Genomic DNA, 18,809 nt, shown 5'->3' with positions numbered 1-18,809 from the left:
ACCACAGGCTGCAGGTTAAAAATAAAGCAGGTTAAAGCACAAGTGTGGCTAATCCCTCCAGAGGGAATCCTCAGCTCTGAATTTCTCTGTGCTCTTTTCAAAGGAAAGGAGAGCAGTGGTCCAGCTCCTCCCAGTCACTTCCCTAGGGCTGAGATGATGGGATTATTTTTACTTACAACCTATAAATTAAAGTATAGAAACCCACAAACTGCTGGAAGCTGGATAGATGTGAGGCCAGGGTTTACCTTGACACAGGGGTTCTTGCCTTGATTCCAGGGAGGTGGTGGGGACTGACCAATTTGTTTGCACATCCTTATGTTCCAGCGAGAGGAGGTGATGATGCCACTTCAGCTAACAAGACTCGTGAGGATTTCAAGCTGCTGGGTTGTTTTATTGAGGGTAAGATCAGACATCAGCTCAGATCAGACAGCAATCAGACATCAGCTGATGCCACAAATGTAGGTCCAGAGTCATCACTGAGGTGAGTAAGGGCTAAACCAGCTCAAGAACTTGTGCTTGGTTTAGCAATTCCCTTTTCCTGATCTCCAGCACAAACCTCCCCTGGCACAGCTTCAGGCCATGCCTTGGGTCCTGTCCCTGTCACCACAGAGCAGAGATCAGTGTCTGTCCCTCCTCTTCCCCTCTCAGGAATTTGTAACTGCACTGAGGTCTCCCCTCAGTCTCCTCCAGGCTGAGCAGACCAAGTGCCCTCAGCCTCTCCTCTCACGGCTTCCCCTCAAGGCCCCTCACCATCCTCGTGGCCTCCTTTGGGCACTCTCTGATAGTTTAATGTTTTTCTGACATTGTGGCCCCCAGAGCTGCCCCAGCACTGGAGGTGAGGCCGCCCAGCCCGAGCAGAGCGGGACAATCCCCTCCCTTGCCGGGCTGGCCATGCTGGGCCTGCTGCCCCAGGACAGGGATGTCCCTCCTGGCTGCCGGGGCACTGCTGGCTCAGCTTCCACTTTCCACTGGCCAGGAGCCCCAGGTCCCTTTCCCTGGCACTGCCCTCCAGCCCCTCCTTCCCCAGTCTGTCCCTGCAGCCAGGGCTGCCCCATCCCAGGTGCAGAATCCAGCGCTTTCCCTGGCTGAACCTCACACGGTTGGTGCTTGCCCAGCCCTCGCACTTGCTGAGGTCTCTGCAGGGCCTCCCTGCCTTCGAGGGGGTCACTATAGGACACGTAAAAACATGATGCAAACCGCTGCTATTGCAAAGGTGAAAAAGAGGAAGTTTAATTTCCAACTCCAGCATTTCTACTTTTCCAAAAGTGACAGTGGATTGGAGGGTGAATGTGCCACCTCTCCAACAACATTGGACAAACTACTAGTACATCAAATTTCTCCGCCTCTATGGAGGAATGGTAAACGATAGATTGTTTACAGAAAGTTGTGTGAGAAAATTCTCTACAATAATTTAAACTCAGAAGGCTTTAGAAAATCTTAAGAATCAGGGTGTCGTGTAGTAGACATAATTCACACCATTTCTAGTATGATATATGATATATGTGACATTGAATATTTGTTGGAGTATACATGTTTGTATTAGGAGTTCCCCCCCACTCTCACAGGCTAAACTGGTGTTATGTTGAAATCTTTTACACGTAAAAGGATGTGGCTCGGCCAGGAGATGGGGATGGGCCGTGTCTGGAGAGATACGGGACACCCTGGTGCTGAATGGTGATGGATCTCATGGAAATCCTCGGGCAGATAAATGTGAATGCAGCGTTCAGTAAATTTCATCAAGGGATTCAACAACTCCGGACACTGAATTGTTCTTCCTCATCACCAAAAAAGAAAATCTTATTAACTTATGGACTCTGAATGGAAGAAAAGGCTGACTGCCGAAATCTTGGCTTCAGGCGGAATTTTCCCAATAAAACCCGCTTGTGCCAGGATGGAGGTGTGTGGGCATAGAGAAAACCTCTGCTGAGGCGGACTCCTTGTTGCACACCCGGTGCCGACCCCGGGCTCTGTGCTTTCCTTGTGGCTGGCTAGATGGAATTTGATTGCAAATAAATATTTTATTTTTTTATTTTAACTTGGCGGGACAAATTCTCATTTATAACAAGGGCAACACGAGGGAGTGCGTATGAGGAAGGAGCGCGCGGCTCGGACGCTGTCCCCTCACGGCTCCGCGCCTACAACACCCAGCAGGCCCCGCGGCGCCGCTTCCGCCGCCGGGGCGGGCCGAGCTCGGGGCCGCCGCCGCCGTCATTGCGGACCGGACCATGTCTCGCTGCAGCCCCGCCGCCGCCCGCCTGCTCGGCCGCTTCCTCCGCCGTGAGTACCGGGACGAGCCCTCCCGGCCCCGCCGCGGGGGCTGCGGGCAGCGCCGGGGCTGGGCCGGGCCGGGCAGGGCAGGGCCGGGCAAGGTCACGGCGGAGCGCGGCCCGCGGGCAGCGGGCGGGACCCGGGCTGGCCCCGGCGGTCCCGGCGCCGCTCCCGGCACCGCTGAGCGTTCGGAGCGGGGCGGGATCGCTCTGCCCGGGGCAGGGCACGCCTGGCTGCGAGGGAGCCGTGTGTGGATGTAGTGGGAAGTTTTCCCTGGAGGGTGGGCGGCCGCACGTGTGGGGCACGGGGAGGTTTTCACGGCCGTGTGGACCCGCAAAGACTCCGAAGGGCAGGGGCCGGAGGGGGCCCGTGGTCACTGCGAGGGCTGGAGGCCTCTGGAGGGCCGGGGATTACCCTGTGGTTTCAGCACAGCCTGGTAAAGTTCTTTCTCGTGCCAGGAATAAGATTGTGGAGTTCCCTTTTTTGGAGTGCACGAGCAGTCTGAGACTAGTGTTTCAGCTCGAAACATTTAATTTGTGTTGTTCTGAACATCACAGTTAAAAATAAAGTGCTTTTCTCCCTCATTTTTTTTTTTTTCTTTCCAGTGTGATTTTTTTTGGCTATATCCTCTTGAAGAGGAGACTGGTAGTAATAGAATGAGGGTAGTAGCTTCAAAGTGAAAGAGGGGAAGTATAAACTGGATATTAGGAAGAAATGCTTTACAATGGGGAAACTGGAGCAGGTTTCCCAGAGAAGATGTGGCTGCCCCATCCCTGGACGTGTTAAAGGCCAGGTTGATGGGTTGAAGAAGCCTGGTCTAGTGGAAGGTGTCCCTGCCCGTGGCAAGGGGTTGGAATGAGATGGTCTTTAAGGTCCCTTCCAACCCAGACCACTCTGTGAGATCAGTGTGGGTATGCCCAGACACAAGAAAAGTTACTAGGAATGTAAACAGAGAAAATTGTGCATTAACGTGGTTCTTGTAGCTGAAAATGAATGAACAAACTTAAACCTACCTCACTGGACTGCCCACAAAGTGTTTTTGTCCCGGTGGGATGGTGACTTGCAGGTCAGGTAATGTGATCTCACAACCGCAGGCTGGTCTGAGTAGTTCCTGTGGCACACCTACTGTCCAGGTGGGTATCCATTCCTGCCTCTTGTTCTCCACAAGCAGGATCAGAAAACTATTTATGCTGTTAACTTCTGCCACTTCAGCTTTTTGAATTGGCTCCCCTGGGCCCAATAAGAATTGGTTCTGATGGAGGGGAACAGATGGGAAAGTAGCACCTTCCAATTCAGTTTAATTTATACTCCCAGCAAAACTACTCTTGGGTGCAGTTTTATGTGTAAAAACCCCGCATTATTCCCTTTGCAAATAGCAGTAAGAGATTCAGGGAATTGTTATCAAAATTATTTTGAGGGGTAGAAAGGAGGAAGAAATCTAAGTGGCTCAAGAAGTGTCTTTATGCAGCTGTTCATCAAGTCTTTTACAGAAACTCCTGCAAGATGAAATAGTCCTTCATTGAAAATCTTTGGTTTGATATTCTTTACTCTTTAGAGACTGCTGAAACCTCAAATCTGGGCTTTGTACATACATTTTCACTAACAATTAACATCTGCTTCTCTGAGTGATTTGAAATCATGAGTGTCCAGTGTGTTCTGTTGCAGAAGAGATACAAATCTTGTGTTTGTTGTTGAAGGAAACATGCAGGGTGTGTATCCCTAAGGTTGAGATCAGGAAGTTGTGGAAATGGAGTATGAAATCTGTCAGTGAATGGTGAATGCTGTTCAAAGGTCACCTCGGAGCACTGCTAGTGTATGGACAGAATCAGGAGAAACCTGTGCTTGTCCATACTCTTGAAGAGTTTTTGTAGGCATTTGAACTGACTGAAGAGTCAGGATTAAGGGTTCCATTGTCCTGGATGTGTTGGAAGGCTTTGGAGAGCTCTTGGATTAAAAGATTACAGTAATTATGTGAGTAATCTTAGCAAAGAATTGCTGCAGAAATAACAGCCCAAACTGAAGCATTCCTTAATTGTTTTTATGTCAACAGTGTGGAGGGAGGAAAGCTCACAAACCTTTACCTGCTGACATTCTTGGTGGAGGATACCTGGGGGAAGAGCAGCTTGTTGCTTGTAGGAAGCAGTGGATTTGTACCAAGGAGGGACTTGGATTAGGAAAGAAATGTGTTGAAAGAACTGAAATTTTTCTGAATGTCATTTCCCACTAATTGTAGATCTGTTTGAATGTGATGGGTGTAGTGGAGGCATTGCATCTGCCCTTCACAGCCCAATTAATTTACTTAATTCCTCAACTCATGGTCACAGATCTGGGTTTCCATAATTAATGGGAATTTGGCAAGGGAATGGTGCAAGAAGAGAACCTGGGGACTGATAAACAGGAATCCTGGAGTGCATAATCCTCTTAAAGGAGTAAGATATTTTGAATAATCCCTCAATAGCATAAAAACGTCTTTGTCATGAAGAAGCATCTTCTGCTAATGTAGCTGATAACTTCAGGGGTGAGTTCTGGGGATGGGTTTATGCTTCTCTGCACTGTCAGGAGCTCCCCAGAACTGTTCTTGTGGCTTCCTCAGGCCTTGCATTGGTTGGCAGAGGAAGGAGAAAGGAGATGGCATAAAAATGTAAATTAAACATAGAAAACATTGAAAGGAACTCTGAGCAGCAAGCTGAAGGCCCATAACTGATGGGAAGTGTGGAAAAAAGATACAGCATTTTACGTAGCACTCCTCATACCCCTGAGCTTCCCCTGCACTGGCCTCCATTTTCCCCACTTACATTGGAGCTCCTATGATTTCTAAGGCTTTCTTCTTCCCTTAAATAGGTAATAGAAAAGAAAGGGAATATCTCCCTTCATCTCCAAGTTCTGTGGGTATTTCAAGGAGCAATAGAGGAAGAATTTCAGTCTTCTGGCAATGTAGGTGTCAGCTCAGGTCACTGTGGAGAGGGATCTGCTGTTTCAGCTTGCTTTTATACTGGGCTTGTTTTATAAGCAGCCTCCAATGATATGCCTCATCTTCCAACTTTCCTTATTTTTTTGGTTTGGGGTAAATATGGTTAAGAAGGAGACACTTTGATTGGATTTGTGTCCATAGGAAATTCTACAAGAAGCCCTGAAAATAGTAAGTTTTGAGCTTTGTATAGTTTGGATGAAGAAGAGGTTCAGCCTTTAGTATCTGTGCTGTCACCTGGTTTGCACAACCCAAATAGAGAGGGGCTTGGACTAGATCATCTCTAAAGGTCCCTTCCAACCCAAACCATTCTGTGATTCCATGAAATGTAGCTTGAGTTGCATTGTTTTAAATGAGATTTGTGCCTGAGAGGTGTTGCTGCTCAAAGAGGGCCTGAAATCTCAGTGTAAATGGTATTCAAATACCCTCTGTGCTTTAACATACCTTGTAAATGGATCAGTTTTCTTTTTAACATATAAATTCCTGTTTGGATTCCATGATAAATAATAGGGTATTTTTCTAGAAAGGCTTGTTAATTATAATGCACAAATGAGCTTTAAGTCCTGCTTGAGCCTTGGGATTGTGAGATTTTTTTCCTAAGAGGTAAATGAGGTGGATTTTCCAGTTATTTGTACTGCAGTGAGTTCTACTCTTGGCTGGGGCCTCGTTGCCTGGAAATGCCAGAGGAACCAGCAGCAGTGTGTGGTGCTGGAGTAACTGCCCCTTAGTTTCTAATAAGGTTTCTTGACTCTAAAACAGCTGGTGTTCCATATACAGGCTTATGCCCCACTGCTAAATTTAGATATTGCTTTTCAAATCTCCCCTGAGACAGCAGGGGTTGGGTACTTGAGCACTTTTCATAACTGCTGATTTTCCTATACAATGGACCAAAGTACGCTCTTGACACAATACATCTCACTAAAAATAGCTAAGTAGAAATTAAAGTACTTTAAGAAGAAAAACCAAAACAAATCATCTTATTTGTGTAACTTTATTTTTAAACCACAAACTGAACAGGGGCGGGGCAGAAATGACGATTGTGTCTGGAAAGTTTGTCCAGTCTCTTATTTTATTTTTAATACACTTTGTTAAAGTCTGTTACAGGCCTTTGTTGGACATAGTAATATTGTCTTAAAACTCTGACTTGACAAAATTTAGCATTTTCCCGTGCTTTTGGGAAGAGATGGATTTGATAAGACTTGTCCTTATGCTCTAGGGCCTACATCTGGAGCCTTCACCTTTGTAACTTGGCCTGTAATTCACACGTGAGCATTAAAATAGCATCACCGATGGGTTTGGCCTTGCTGGTTCACAGCTGAAGAATATTTTTAAAATTTTTTTTTTCCTCCAGTCTTCATGAAGCAGCATGCATTTACACCTAAGCAGACAGATTTTTTTTTTTTTTTTGGTAGTAAAATCAATTGTCTGGACTGGTTTGGAAGTTGTGAAGCAGGTCCTGGGTGGAAGTTGAGACTTGACTTCTATTTCTGACTCATACCTGCTGTGAACTTGGGCATGCCATTTCCACTTTCCTTCCACCTGTTTCCTTCTCATCTTGTATCTGTCTTAACTATTGAAATTGCCAGCTGCCTGCACCCAGGGCTTGCTGTTTGTGCCACGTGGAGCAGAACCTCATCCTGACCCATGGCCCTGCTGCTCTCCCTCTGCTGATAACTGGGGCAAACCTTGTTGCTGCAGGTGGGGCCAGGAACACAAGTACAGAACTGTATCAAGCCATTTGAAAAACCCCAGAAACTCAGACTCATCCAGCCCAGAGACTGCAAGGTGATTTTTAGGGCTTTTTTTCATAAATCCCTTCAAAAATATATTGCTCTCCAGACATTTGCCCATGCTAAGCTGCCTCTGGAGACAGCAAAGGGCTCAAATCTATAGCCAGGATTTTTGAGCCAGCTGTATTTTCTCTGAAGAAAGGCCATACAGTAATGTAAGAAGCACGTGGTTTTCAAGGGTAAATCTATACAAAGCTTAAATTTTAAGCTGCTGTTTAGATATCAGGGCCTACTTTTTTTTTTTTTTTGATAGTATAGAAAATATTCAAAAGCTTTTTATCCTTGAAAAATGTATTAATACTGTCTTCTGAAAATGGAGGATTGACAAACAAGCTTTCAAAAACTTTCTTGTGCAATGTTATCTGAAAATAGATCTGGAATGAGCAGTTGAACTGGGAGTGTAAAATTGCTGTGAGGTGTAGAGAAATGTGACTATTTGTCAGTTTGTCAGCAGCAAGAAGGCACTGGAGTCTCCCTCACTGGAGATATTCAGGAACCATCTGGACACAGTCCTGTGCAATGTGCTGTAGGATGACCCTGCTTGAGCAGGGAGGTTGGACCAGCTGACCCACTGTCATCCCTTCCAGCCCAACCCATTCTGTGATTTTTATTTTTTTCAAAGTACTGAAATGGCTCAGTGGTAGGTAGGTGGCTAGCAAGCATCCCTCTCCTACTTTGCAGGAGGATTTGTCAGTGGCTGGGCACAGGCTCTGTAGAACTTAGATCTGAATCAGTTTGTGTTGCCTGTTTGTTCTTTCCCCTTGCAGGCCCATTTTCAGTCTGTCATTGCCATTCTCCTGGAAGCCTGGAGTGTTCTCCCCAAGGCCTCGATGGTGGTAAGGACTGTAGGAGCTCCTTCTCAAGGGGAATCATCCTCTGCTGTCCTCAGGGTTGGGTGTCACCCAGGCACATCTCGTGACAGTGAGGGACTGCCTGAATGGCTGGGCTCAGGTAGATCAATTCCCTGCTCTCCTGACCAGCATTCCAGCTGTTCCTGGTTTTGTTTTTTCTCTCCTTTGCTGAAGGCAGGCTGCTTTTCACCAGATGTGCATTTGAGTTGATTCAAAAAAGACCAAGTCCTCAGCCTGGGACAAAGAACATCCTGTGCTGTCTTCTGTAGCAGTGGTTTCTCTCTCCCCTCCCACAGCCAGCCTGGCAGCCTTGTTCATTAAATCTCAGCCTTAGACATATTTTCATAAAATCACAGAATCACAAAGTGATTTGGGTCAGAAGGTGACCTTAAAGATCATCTTCTTCCAAGCCCCTGCCATGGGCAGGGACACCTTCCACTAGACCAGGTTGCTCCAAGCCCCTTCCAGCCTGGACTGAAACACTCCAGGGATGGGGCAGCCACAGCTCTGGACAACCTGAGTCAGGGCCTTACCATCTTCACTGTACAGGATTTTTCCCCAATACCCAATTTAAATGTGCTCTTTTTCATTTTGAAACCATTCACCCATGTCCTGTTATTACATGCCCTTGTCAATAATGTTATTCCATCTTTCCTTCAAGTTCCCTTCAGGTACTGAAGGGAATTGAGTCACCCCAAAGGCTTCTCTTTTCTAGGCTGAGCAATCCCAATTCTCTCAGCCTTTCCTCATGGCATCCTCATAACTCCAGCTCTGTCATCAGCTTCCTGTCCTCTGGATTCACTCCAGCAGCTCCAGGTCCTTCCTGTGCTGGGCCCCAGGACTGGACACAGCTCTGCAGGTGGGGTCTCACCTGAATGGGGCAGAGGGGAGAATCCCCTCCCTCACCCTGCCCATGCTGCTTTCGATGCAGCCCAGGATACAATTGGCTTTTTTATGGCTTTTCTTAAGGATTTCACATGGATTTTGTCTGTTACTGCTTTGTATTTCCAGGCATAACAAGTTCTGCAGCAGTATTTGTGGTGATTTAGGTTAAAGCCCTGCAGGTCACTAAGCTGAAGTGCACTGTTGCCACTTTCCTTAAAAGTTTACTGTATCCTAGTCTGTACCTTTCTGTGTGGAGTTTTACTCTTTGTGTGAAGCTGAGGATTTGCTGCAGCTCTTTAGAGGACAGCAGGAGGTGGCTGGAGTTAAACCCTGGGTTTGCCAGCACTGTCTAAGAATACAGTAAGGACTTTAGGTTTAGCAGTAGCACTGGTGTGTGTAGGTTGCTTCTGGCATGGTTTGGTTTTTCTGTTCACTCCTTTGAATACAACTGAAGCATAAAAGCAGTGTAGCACTACACTTTAGTTGGCAAGAGAGAGCTGTGAAACTCTGTGATGGAAATGTGTGTGTATGTGGATCTTAAAAAGTTTCTGCAGATTTACTAACCCATGGAAATTCTGTTATTACAATAATGTAATAATGCATCTTAACAAATTCTGTGCATTATCATAAAGATACTTTTTAATTTCTTTCTCTTAAAAGCTTTTACTCCCTTCCTAAAAAGAGAAAAGGGAAAATATACTCCCTTGTTCAGTTGTGCCTGAGTATGTATATGGAACAATCTGGGGACTGTGATTCAGGATCTGTTATTTTTATTTGAGCTGCACTATTTACTTCCTTAAGTCTTAGTTGCTAAAGTTTTAAAAGAGCTAAAGGGGTAAATAGCAACTTACTAGTGTATATATCGGAGATCTTGTATTAGGATTGTGCCTTCCCAGGGTCACTCTATGTATAAATTAAGGTTTTTATGTCAGAACACTTGCAGGGAATAAATTGGTTCTGATCCCCTCAAAACTCTGGTGTTTGAAAAAGCATGGCAATAAATATAGGTGTGTATCTTATTTATACCAGAAGCCCACTCTTGTCATCTTAAGCTTTCTTCTGTGTAGCATTCTGTGCACTTGCTGTCATCATTCCTTTCCCTTCAACACAGATGCAGTCATTCCCTGTGACTTTTGTTGCCAGCACATACTGTGCTCTTTTTCTACAATTGTGTTGTGTTGTTTTCTTCTCTCAGCACCAGAGTTGTGAGAACTAAATTGAAAATCACTCTAGTGGAGTTGCTGCAGAGCTGTGTTTCCTCTTGAGCCCAAATGCATGTCCAGTAGTGATACCACAGCTAGGAATATGTTGGAAAAAGATCTCTTGCTGTCTGACATGGCATCAGGTTTTTCCTGGGCTGAGGGATCCTCAAGCTTCTCAGTGTCTCTTGTTGTCTGCTCTGGACTCTGCTCTGTTCACAGGAGGTGTCACATAATACCAATATTGTAACAGCCTCAGGATTTTATCAGGATTTTAGTTCTGCTTTGTCACTTTGCGGAATATCTGAGAAGATAAAAATGTGTTTGTCTGCCAATGAAAGCAGTGCTTAAGAAGTAGTTTCTGTCTGTCAGGAGAAATCCTGATATTGAGTGCTCAATATGAGAAATCTCTCCTAATTTCTGGTAAATTGAGTAATTGGCATAATAGGGTGAGCTACAGGTGTTTAATGTCTTGGCATGACAAGAACTGAATGAGGCTTCAGAGCTGCTTTTGAAAACATGAGCTGCTCATGATTTTTTGATACAAGCATTGACTGGTTTGCACTTACTTGGTAGGACATTTTTTATCTCAGAGTCTACCAGGGGAGTGAATTAATGGTTTGTGCTCTCTTCTCCTCTCTTCTCTCTCCAGTTCAACAGAATGGAGTCCGACACTGCTCCTACACAGCATCCAGAAAAAACCTGTATGTCAACAAAAACACAAAGGTTATCTGTCAGGGTTTTACAGGCAAACAGGTATGTTTCTAACTCATTTTTTCTATCAGCCTTTCAGTCAGAAAGTTAATTGCTCAGAAAATGTAGTTATCTATGAAATGGATTATATACTCCTTTGTCTGTGTTGATAGGAAGCTGGACTTCTTCACCAGGAGGGTCCCTTCAGCACTGTAGTTTACATTCTTTGGCCCGAATACTTGTACAAAAGCTTGAAAGTTGGTTTTGAGTCATCTCTATTCAGTGCTTTTCATTTTTGTTTTTCATATTGTATACAGCTGAAAGGATTTCTCTGTAAAAGGCTATTTGCAAAAAAACTGCAAAAACCTGCCCGTTTTCAAAGTGCTTTTTCCACAAATGTAGTTCAGTATCAATGGCTATGAATTCAATTTCTGTTTTTATTTCAGGATATTTAATAATTTTCTCAGATTCAATCTTTTACAAATTTGCAGGCAGAGAAGGCTGCTTTAGTAAAACTATCAGCTAGTCATGGATGAGCATGCCAGTTCCTTCTATTTCACTGTAGTGTTTGTCATCTGCCAAACTTGATGTGGAAAGAAGCTGTGTCTGCTGTGTTTGCAGGTGTGTTAGCAGCACACAACAGAAGACCCTTGAGCATGAAACTACTGTGCTATGATTGAAAAAAAAAAAGCATATTAGCATATTCCAAATGTATTTAAAACATGGGGATGCACTCACCAAAATATCTGATTATAGATATATATGTGTAGTGAAAACTTCCCTTCTTACTGCAAATTTTAGTGACATAAATTGCCTTCAGAATTATAAATAACATCAAACTTTTTGGTTAAGTTTATTTGCTATTACATGCCTTCTAACTTTACTTATTTTTTTTTCTCAAAGGGCACCTTTCACAGCCAGCAGGCATTGGAGTATGGCACCAATCTAGTTGGAGGAATTTCTCCAGGGAAAGGGGGAAAAACTCATCTAGGTCTGCCTGTGTTTAATTCTGTGAAGGAGGTAATTTGCAGCAGTGACTGGAGGGCACAAAGTTTAAAGCTGGAGGGCTCCTTATGTCATTACTCACACTGGAGAGACAAATATTTGAGCTGAGGCTGTCACTGGGCACAGAGTGAAACAGAAGCCTTGTAAAAGAGGGAACATTCAGGGTGGTCAGGCACCACTTTGGCTTCCACTGTGAAGTTCACAGAGTCTGGGTACATTTGCTTTATGAATGCAGCTAGTTTCTGATTGATTCTGCTGTGCATGATGAATTTTTAGCAAACTGTTATGTAAGAGTATTTATGATGGTGATCACGGGGCAGATCCTTTCCAGACAGTGGTCAGTTCTCAGTTCCCTGGTTGTGCCCCATTTTCAGGGAATTTAACACTTCCTTAGATTATAGTAGATTAATACAAATCCTTAATTCATGCCTGAGAATGGATGTATTTTAAATGACTTGTTGTCAAACATTCTCTTCAGCCCCACTAAATGCACCGTGTGGTTTTTTTTGGTGTCTGTTGCAGGCCAAAGAACAAACGGGTGCTTCAGCCACTGTCATCTACGTCCCTCCCCCGTTTGCTGCTGCTGCCATCAACGAGGCCATCGATGCAGAGATGCCTCTGGTGGTTTGCATCACTGAGGGCATCCCCCAGCAGGACATGGTGCGGGTCAAGCACCGGCTGCTGCGGCAGAACAAGACCCGGCTGGTGGGCCCCAACTGCCCCGGAGTCATCAATGTAAGTGACTTCTGCCTTTGCTCCAAGGCTGAACTGTTCCTAGTGGTGGTTGGAATGTTCCATCTGACTTCTCCCACTCTTTCCTTAGCCTGGAGAATGTAAAATTGGTATCATGCCTGGTCACATTCACAAGAAAGGAAGAATTGGTGAGTTTTTGAATATTTATGCATCATCTAAAACAAAAGTTTGGTGCTCTGGTTCTTCCTTGTGAGGCAAGGCACATCCTGCCCTGGAGAGAGCTGATAACACTGTGGGACAGCTTGTCTGTCCTCAGTTTGTACGTGAATTTTAGCATTATCAATCCTGAAAGCCCAAATCCAGAATTCTTCCATAGTACACTTGGTGCTGATAGTGGAGGCAAAGCAGTTGGGAATTCCTGTAGGTAATATGATTGACTTGGTGTCTTCAAAGGAGAGCCTTGAGGAAACTTCCATTTTTCTTGGGATTTGAGAGCACTAAGCTCTCCAACACTATTCCTTACAACAGCTTGGCTGCTTGGGGCTGGAATCCTACTCTTCTAGTGATCTCAGTACTGCAGCAAAGAGAAGAGACTACAGATAGTTTATGATATAATTTAGACAACTATGAAACCATTACAAGTGGAAGTGACAAATACTCCCAATTTTCAGGCAGTGTGGTAAAGAGCAGGAAGGCAGTGACTTGTTCATAACCAGTGTTGGTCACACCCCCTGTGTGTAATGAGTTACACACCCTGTTACATGCTACTCTCATGTCCTGACTTCTGTCAGCTCCTTGTTGTAAACTATAGAAATAACAACTTGATTTTTAAATTTTCAAATAATGCAGCTCAGGAGCTGTAGAGAAATTTCTTCTGAAATGTCCATTTGTAGTTACGTAGAGCTTCAGAAATATTGCTATAAACAGCACACGCTGCTGTTGCCTGTCAGCAAGGTAACCAGTTTCACTTAAGCGTAGCAGTATTCTTTGCAGCATTTCCTTTTATTTATTTTTTTTTTGATGGAAAAATGTGTGTATTGTGGGAAAGCCTATTCAGTGCTATTGAATTACAGGGACTCAGTGCATTTTTTTAGCATGAGGAGCTCCCTTTGCTATGTGACCACTTCTGGCTTGAGACTAGACTGCACCTAAGGAATGCTGGAAGATGTGTTAACACTCGTGTTCCACCTTCAGCTTTTACAAGTACCCATAAACCTGGAATTGAAAAATCAAATAGCTGCAATTATGCCCTTTATAAAAACCACTGAGACATTGCTCAATGACTGTAAAAGGGAACATCAACCCTGCTCTGAGCTCCCTTCTGAATCAAAGTTCTGTTCTGATTTTTTAAATATATACAGGAAATGTGTTGCAGCCACAAGTTATGAGACTCTGAATGCAAGGCACATCAAGTGCAAAAGAATATTTAACATCTTGAATCCAGTAGCTGTGCCATTGCTGGAAATGTTTTTAATGGTGAGCCAAGAATCAAAGAATAAAAATGTGGATTTGCCACCCTCCCAGTTTCATCTAACGTGTGACCTTTGGTGATGTGCTCTGCAGCTTTCTATTACTGTGAGGCATCCAATAATCATCTGAATATACTGTGATGCAAGGCATAAAAATAGCCACAGTCTTTGGACTTTCATCTGTAGCTCCTCTGAGGCAATCTGATCTTAGTGGTAAACTGGGAGGCCTTTTCAAACACAGCAAGGAAAAAACACTGTGCTAGAACATATCTGAGCTGGCCAACAGTATAAATAGTTGATAAAACTAAGGTTCTTAGTCTAGTGGTGTATTTTCTCCTCTGTTCCTCTGTTCATGCCATGTATGTATTATGTTTCTTGTTATATGGCTTGCAGTAGATGGAAGATGGTTTCTATTTTTCCTGAAAACCTTTCCTTTTGTAGTGTTAACAGAAGTCTCGACTTGAAAAAATGAACAAAAAGCCATGCAAATATTCTGCCCCTGCTCTAAGTTCTGTGCTTCCTTCTATCCTGAATTTAAAACTGGGGTTGTGGTCTCTTGTGATATTGTAATGTGTTCTGTAGGGCAGCAACAAATACCTTAATAGTGATAACTTGCATTTGTGCAGCATTTTTCTGTTCTGGAAGATCTCTTGGTGTGCCTGACCATAATGGGGGTGTGATTAATGCAGAATTCTTTTGTTAACTGTTGAGCTGCAACTCTGTTTCAAGACCAGTGCATCAGCTACTCACATACAAGATAAGAAGTATTTTCTTTTATTTGCTTTTCAGTTTTCTTTCTTGGTAAGGCTTTTAGCAAAAATATTATTGACTTTCTGGGCAGCTTTAGTCCCTTGACAGTTAAGTGTCAAAAGATGAAAACCAAGAAATGGTACAGAAAGAATCTGACAGAATGTTTTGGCAAGGGCAGGTGGAAAACCTGGAATCTCATGTTGTTTACTGAGGTGATGTTCATGACTGTAAGAACAGCTGCCTCTAGTTATGTGCTGTGTTAGTGGTAAGTTTATCTTCTTTTCTTTCCTCAAGGTATTGTGTCAAGATCTGGAACCCTGACATATGAAGCTGTTCATCAGACAACACAAGTTGGGCTGGGGCAGTCTTTTTGTGTTGGTAGGTTCCCTCAGAATTAGTCTCTTGGACCTAGACTAATCTGCTTTTTCTTCACAAGTGTAAATTCAAAATAATTCCTTTTTGCAAGTGTAGAATTTGCTGAATGGCAGTTGTCTTGACAAGTGGGATTCCTATGTGCTGTGCAGAGTACAGCTCTTCTCTGCTATCATTTCCACCTCAGATTAATTCAAGCCTTAAATCAGTTTTGAACAGAGAACTGTGAGCAGATATGATGTCAAACTGTCCCAAGAAGTTTAGTTCCAAAGGATTAGGGCAATCTTGGGCATTTAATTGGGTGTGTTAAGTAAATTCAGTTTTCATACACCAAAATTCTGGAGCTGGCATCTTGGTCCTGCTGTGCTCATAACATTTTGTTTATGGTTTGAAAAGTGAACACTCAGATATCAAAGATTTCTGTGAATTGTTGGGGAGGTATTTGGAGCAGGAATTTGACATGCTCTGACTTGGGTAGAACCTTCAGAGCTGCCTGTCTTACGAACCTTTGGGAGTACTCCTTATGCTGAAATTTACTTCTAAACTTCTGTTGTAAGTGCAATATCTTTATCCTGAGTTCCTCTTTTTTTGTGGTTTTAATTTTTTTTGTAGGTATTGGAGGTGATCCCTTCAATGGAACTAATTTTATTGACTGCCTTGATGTCTTCCTGAAGGATCCTCGTACTGAGGGGATCATATTGATTGGGGAGATTGGAGGAAATGCTGAAGAAGATGCAGCAGCATTTTTGAAAGAAAATAATGCCGTAAGTCTTAAAACACCCTGCTTCCAGACACTTTCATAGTTAGCCAGCTTCTTTTGCCACATCAAAGAGACCTCATTTCACTCTCTCATCTCTGTTTACAAAAACCACAAACAGTCATCGGGTTTTTAAAGAAAAAGAGTTGAAATTAGGAGTGTTGTCAAGGTTGGACTCAATGATCTTAGAGGTCTTTCCAGCCATGCTCTGTGAAGTGGAGAGCATTGTCAAATTTAGAATTTTATTCCTGTAACAATATTTGTAGTGATTTTTTTTTTTTTTTGTAGTATGCATGGGTCTGTAGAAAGATTTAAAGTTTGTTTGCATTTGGTTTATGATGATTATCAGCAGAGGAAGTACTCCACACTTCTTTGTGCTGTGTGAGCTGTTTTATAAATTTGCCGGGCAAGTTAATATTTCAATAAAAAATGAACAAAATAAAGATGGACAAAACGAGCAATTTGCTACATGGAACTGCTTTTTCTCTCACCCTCCTCACACATAACACAATTATCTCTTCCAGGGCCCCAATGCTAAGCCAGTGGTGTCCTTCATAGCTGGCCTGACAGCTCCTCCAGGCAGGCGGATGGGCCACGCTGGAGCCATCATTGCTGGGGGAAAGGGGGGAGCCAAGGAGAAGATTGCAGCCCTCCAGAGTGCAGGGGTTGTGGTCAGCATGTCCCCTGCTCAGCTGGGCAGCACCATCTACAAGGTTGGTTCCTCAGGCATTGGCACATCTGGAGCAAGAAGTCACTTTTGAGGGAATATGAGCTGGGAGTCCATCTCTTACCCAGACACTCTGCTAATTATGTTGCTTAAACATAAGAACTCTATTGGCTGGACAAGCTGAAATTACTACATAAAAGATATGTGCACACAGTCTTATTGAATATTGTTTTATGGAAGAGTAAATGTAGCAAAACAGAGAAGAGATTACATTCTGCTTTCAAGCGTAGCTACTTGTTGAAATTGTTTTCTGGATGCAAAGAGCCTGAATTAATGTAAAATATGAGAACATTATTTCTAAATAGGGTATTTTAGGAAGGAGAACTTTGGCATGTAATTCAGAGTTATGGTTGAATATATGCTACTGAAAAATTGAGGTGTGGAATGGGATTATTTGCATTTTACTTAATATCCAAAAAAGGGATGCCGCTTGAGGAGATGCATAATTCAGCTCTGTTAGGTATTTTTTGTTTCCTGTGGTGACTATATAGTACAGGATCTCCACAGGCTGCTGTGGGATTCTTGCCTTCTTTTGTTGTGCTTTTTCTTTACTGAAATGAAAATCTTGATTTTGTTGCTTCCCTGGCTTGAGTCCTTTCCTGTAAGGATTCTCCTGCAGTTCTGATGCAGATTTGGTGTTTTTCAACCCCATTATGCTGGGAATAAATCTGTTCTTGACAGCATTGCAGTCTGGCAGTGATTATAGTCTGGCTTTCCAGAGCTGGCTTGTTAATGTGAGGTGGGAGAATGCTCAGTTTCCTTTCCCCTCAACTTGCACACTTTATGCTTTTTATATTTTAATTTTTAATACCAATTTTTAATTCTTAACATCAGATTTTCTTAGATACATACAAAGTAATTTGAAGTAGAAGTATAATAGAAGCATTTTCTGTTTTTCCTGCTGGTAACATCTGTGTGCTCTTTGCAGGAGTTTGAGAAAAGGAAATTGCTGTAAGAGAAGACACTTTGGAACACTTTTCTTCAAAACACCAGTGCAGCACCCGGCCTTCGCTTATCTTTTGTCTGCTAATCTTCAGTTGCCCCAATGTCTTGACACTGGTCAATGAATTTGACTCAGAAGCCATAAACCTCCTGGCTAAACCTGTTTTGGTGTCTACTTGTTTCAGACGTTGTCACCCTGTTGTAAATCACAGAAAATTAATAAATCTACTACTAAATCTGATCCATCTTTTGAATTCCTGAAGCAGAGCCGTTTCTTCGGTCATCATAAACAAAATCTTTTGTAACTTAAGCACTGCCCCTTTTTAAGGTGAAGTTTCTTGTAGAGCTGCTTTTAAGGATCAAGGCACTGACTGTATGCACATACCACACTTTGCTTTATTTTTAAGGAGTCCAGTCCTGCTCGTTCGTTGCTGGCCAGTACCTTTGAACAATAGGCCAAAGTTTCCGTCCATGAAACCAAAGCTGCTGGATCTGGAGGGATTGGTGTTGATCCACGTAGCTGGATATGCCTGAGGTCCAGACTTTCTCTTCAAGGCTGACTAGCCATGCACAGTGCAGTCCTCTACTGGCAAAGAATTCTGTTTGTTGTGTATAGAAATGGAATTGTTATTGATAAAAATTAATATAATTTCACACGCAAAATATATATTCAAAGTTGTCTGTAACTATGAAGATGATTTGGTCTTTAGCTGACATTACACTAATTTCCAATTTATCTTAACTAGCATTGCACTGCTTGTATTCTGAAATCCAAGTAACAATGGGACGTAGTAGGGAAGGATTATTATTCTCTAGAAAAGAATATAATAAGGTAACTTTATTGTTAACCACTCCCAGCACTGTAATGGAAATCCCTCTTTTTTTTACTGTGGATATAGCTCAAGTATTGTGCCTATAAATGTTGCAAGTTTCATCAGGATGGATTAAACCCCAGATTGCTTTATATAGAGGACTGAAAGTTCATGTAACCTGGCACTTGTTTAAAGCTAACCTTGTGTCCCATAAAGGTGCTGTTACAAAAACCTGTGTCGTTATTTATTTAAAACTATTCTTAGTTTTCCCACTCAGATAAATCCCTGTGGAATTTCTCTTCCTGAAGCAAGCAGGTGTGTCACTGCTGACATTTTTAGCTCCTAGAGCTAAGCCCTGATGAAGTGCATAAGGGACAGGTCATATCTCTGCACACTGAAGGTGTGTCCATGCACTTGATGTATGGTCTGGTGATGCAGGCCTTGGGACACAGAGACCAGGTGCTGCATTGTTCACCTTGGCATGATTTACTGAAATGAACCTGACACGCTGTCACTGGACAGCTGAAAGCAGCATTGAGCAGTAAATCATTTGATAAAGCCTATGACAGCAGATAAGGGTTTTTTTTACTAGATCTGCTCAGTTTTCTGGTGGTGCTTGTTTTAATCT

The 18,809-nt window shown here is 43.2% G+C and overlaps 1 protein-coding gene across 1 annotated transcript; it reads left to right on the top strand.

Moving 5' to 3' along the window:
• Window positions 1-2,145: 2,145 nt before the first annotated feature.
• Window positions 2,146-17,610, top strand: SUCLG1 (succinate-CoA ligase GDP/ADP-forming subunit alpha). The gene is made up of 9 exons (XM_021535747.2): window positions 2,146-2,277; window positions 10,614-10,717; window positions 11,558-11,674; window positions 12,182-12,394; window positions 12,483-12,540; window positions 14,866-14,949; window positions 15,556-15,707; window positions 16,225-16,413; window positions 17,356-17,610. The coding sequence occupies exons 1-9, from the start codon at window positions 2,226-2,228 to the stop codon at window positions 17,380-17,382; spliced, it is 996 nt and encodes a 331-aa protein (XP_021391422.1). The 5' UTR covers window positions 2,146-2,225; the 3' UTR covers window positions 17,383-17,610.
• The last annotated feature ends 1,199 nt before the right edge of the window (window positions 17,611-18,809 follow it).

The sequence above is a fragment of the Lonchura striata genome, chromosome 4 (genome assembly GCF_046129695.1).
Source record: "Lonchura striata isolate bLonStr1 chromosome 4, bLonStr1.mat, whole genome shotgun sequence".
NCBI classification, from domain to species: Eukaryota; Metazoa; Chordata; class Aves; order Passeriformes; family Estrildidae; genus Lonchura; species Lonchura striata.
Note: the sequence above shows the minus strand (reverse complement) of the source record. Positions and strands in the feature narration are given on the sequence as shown.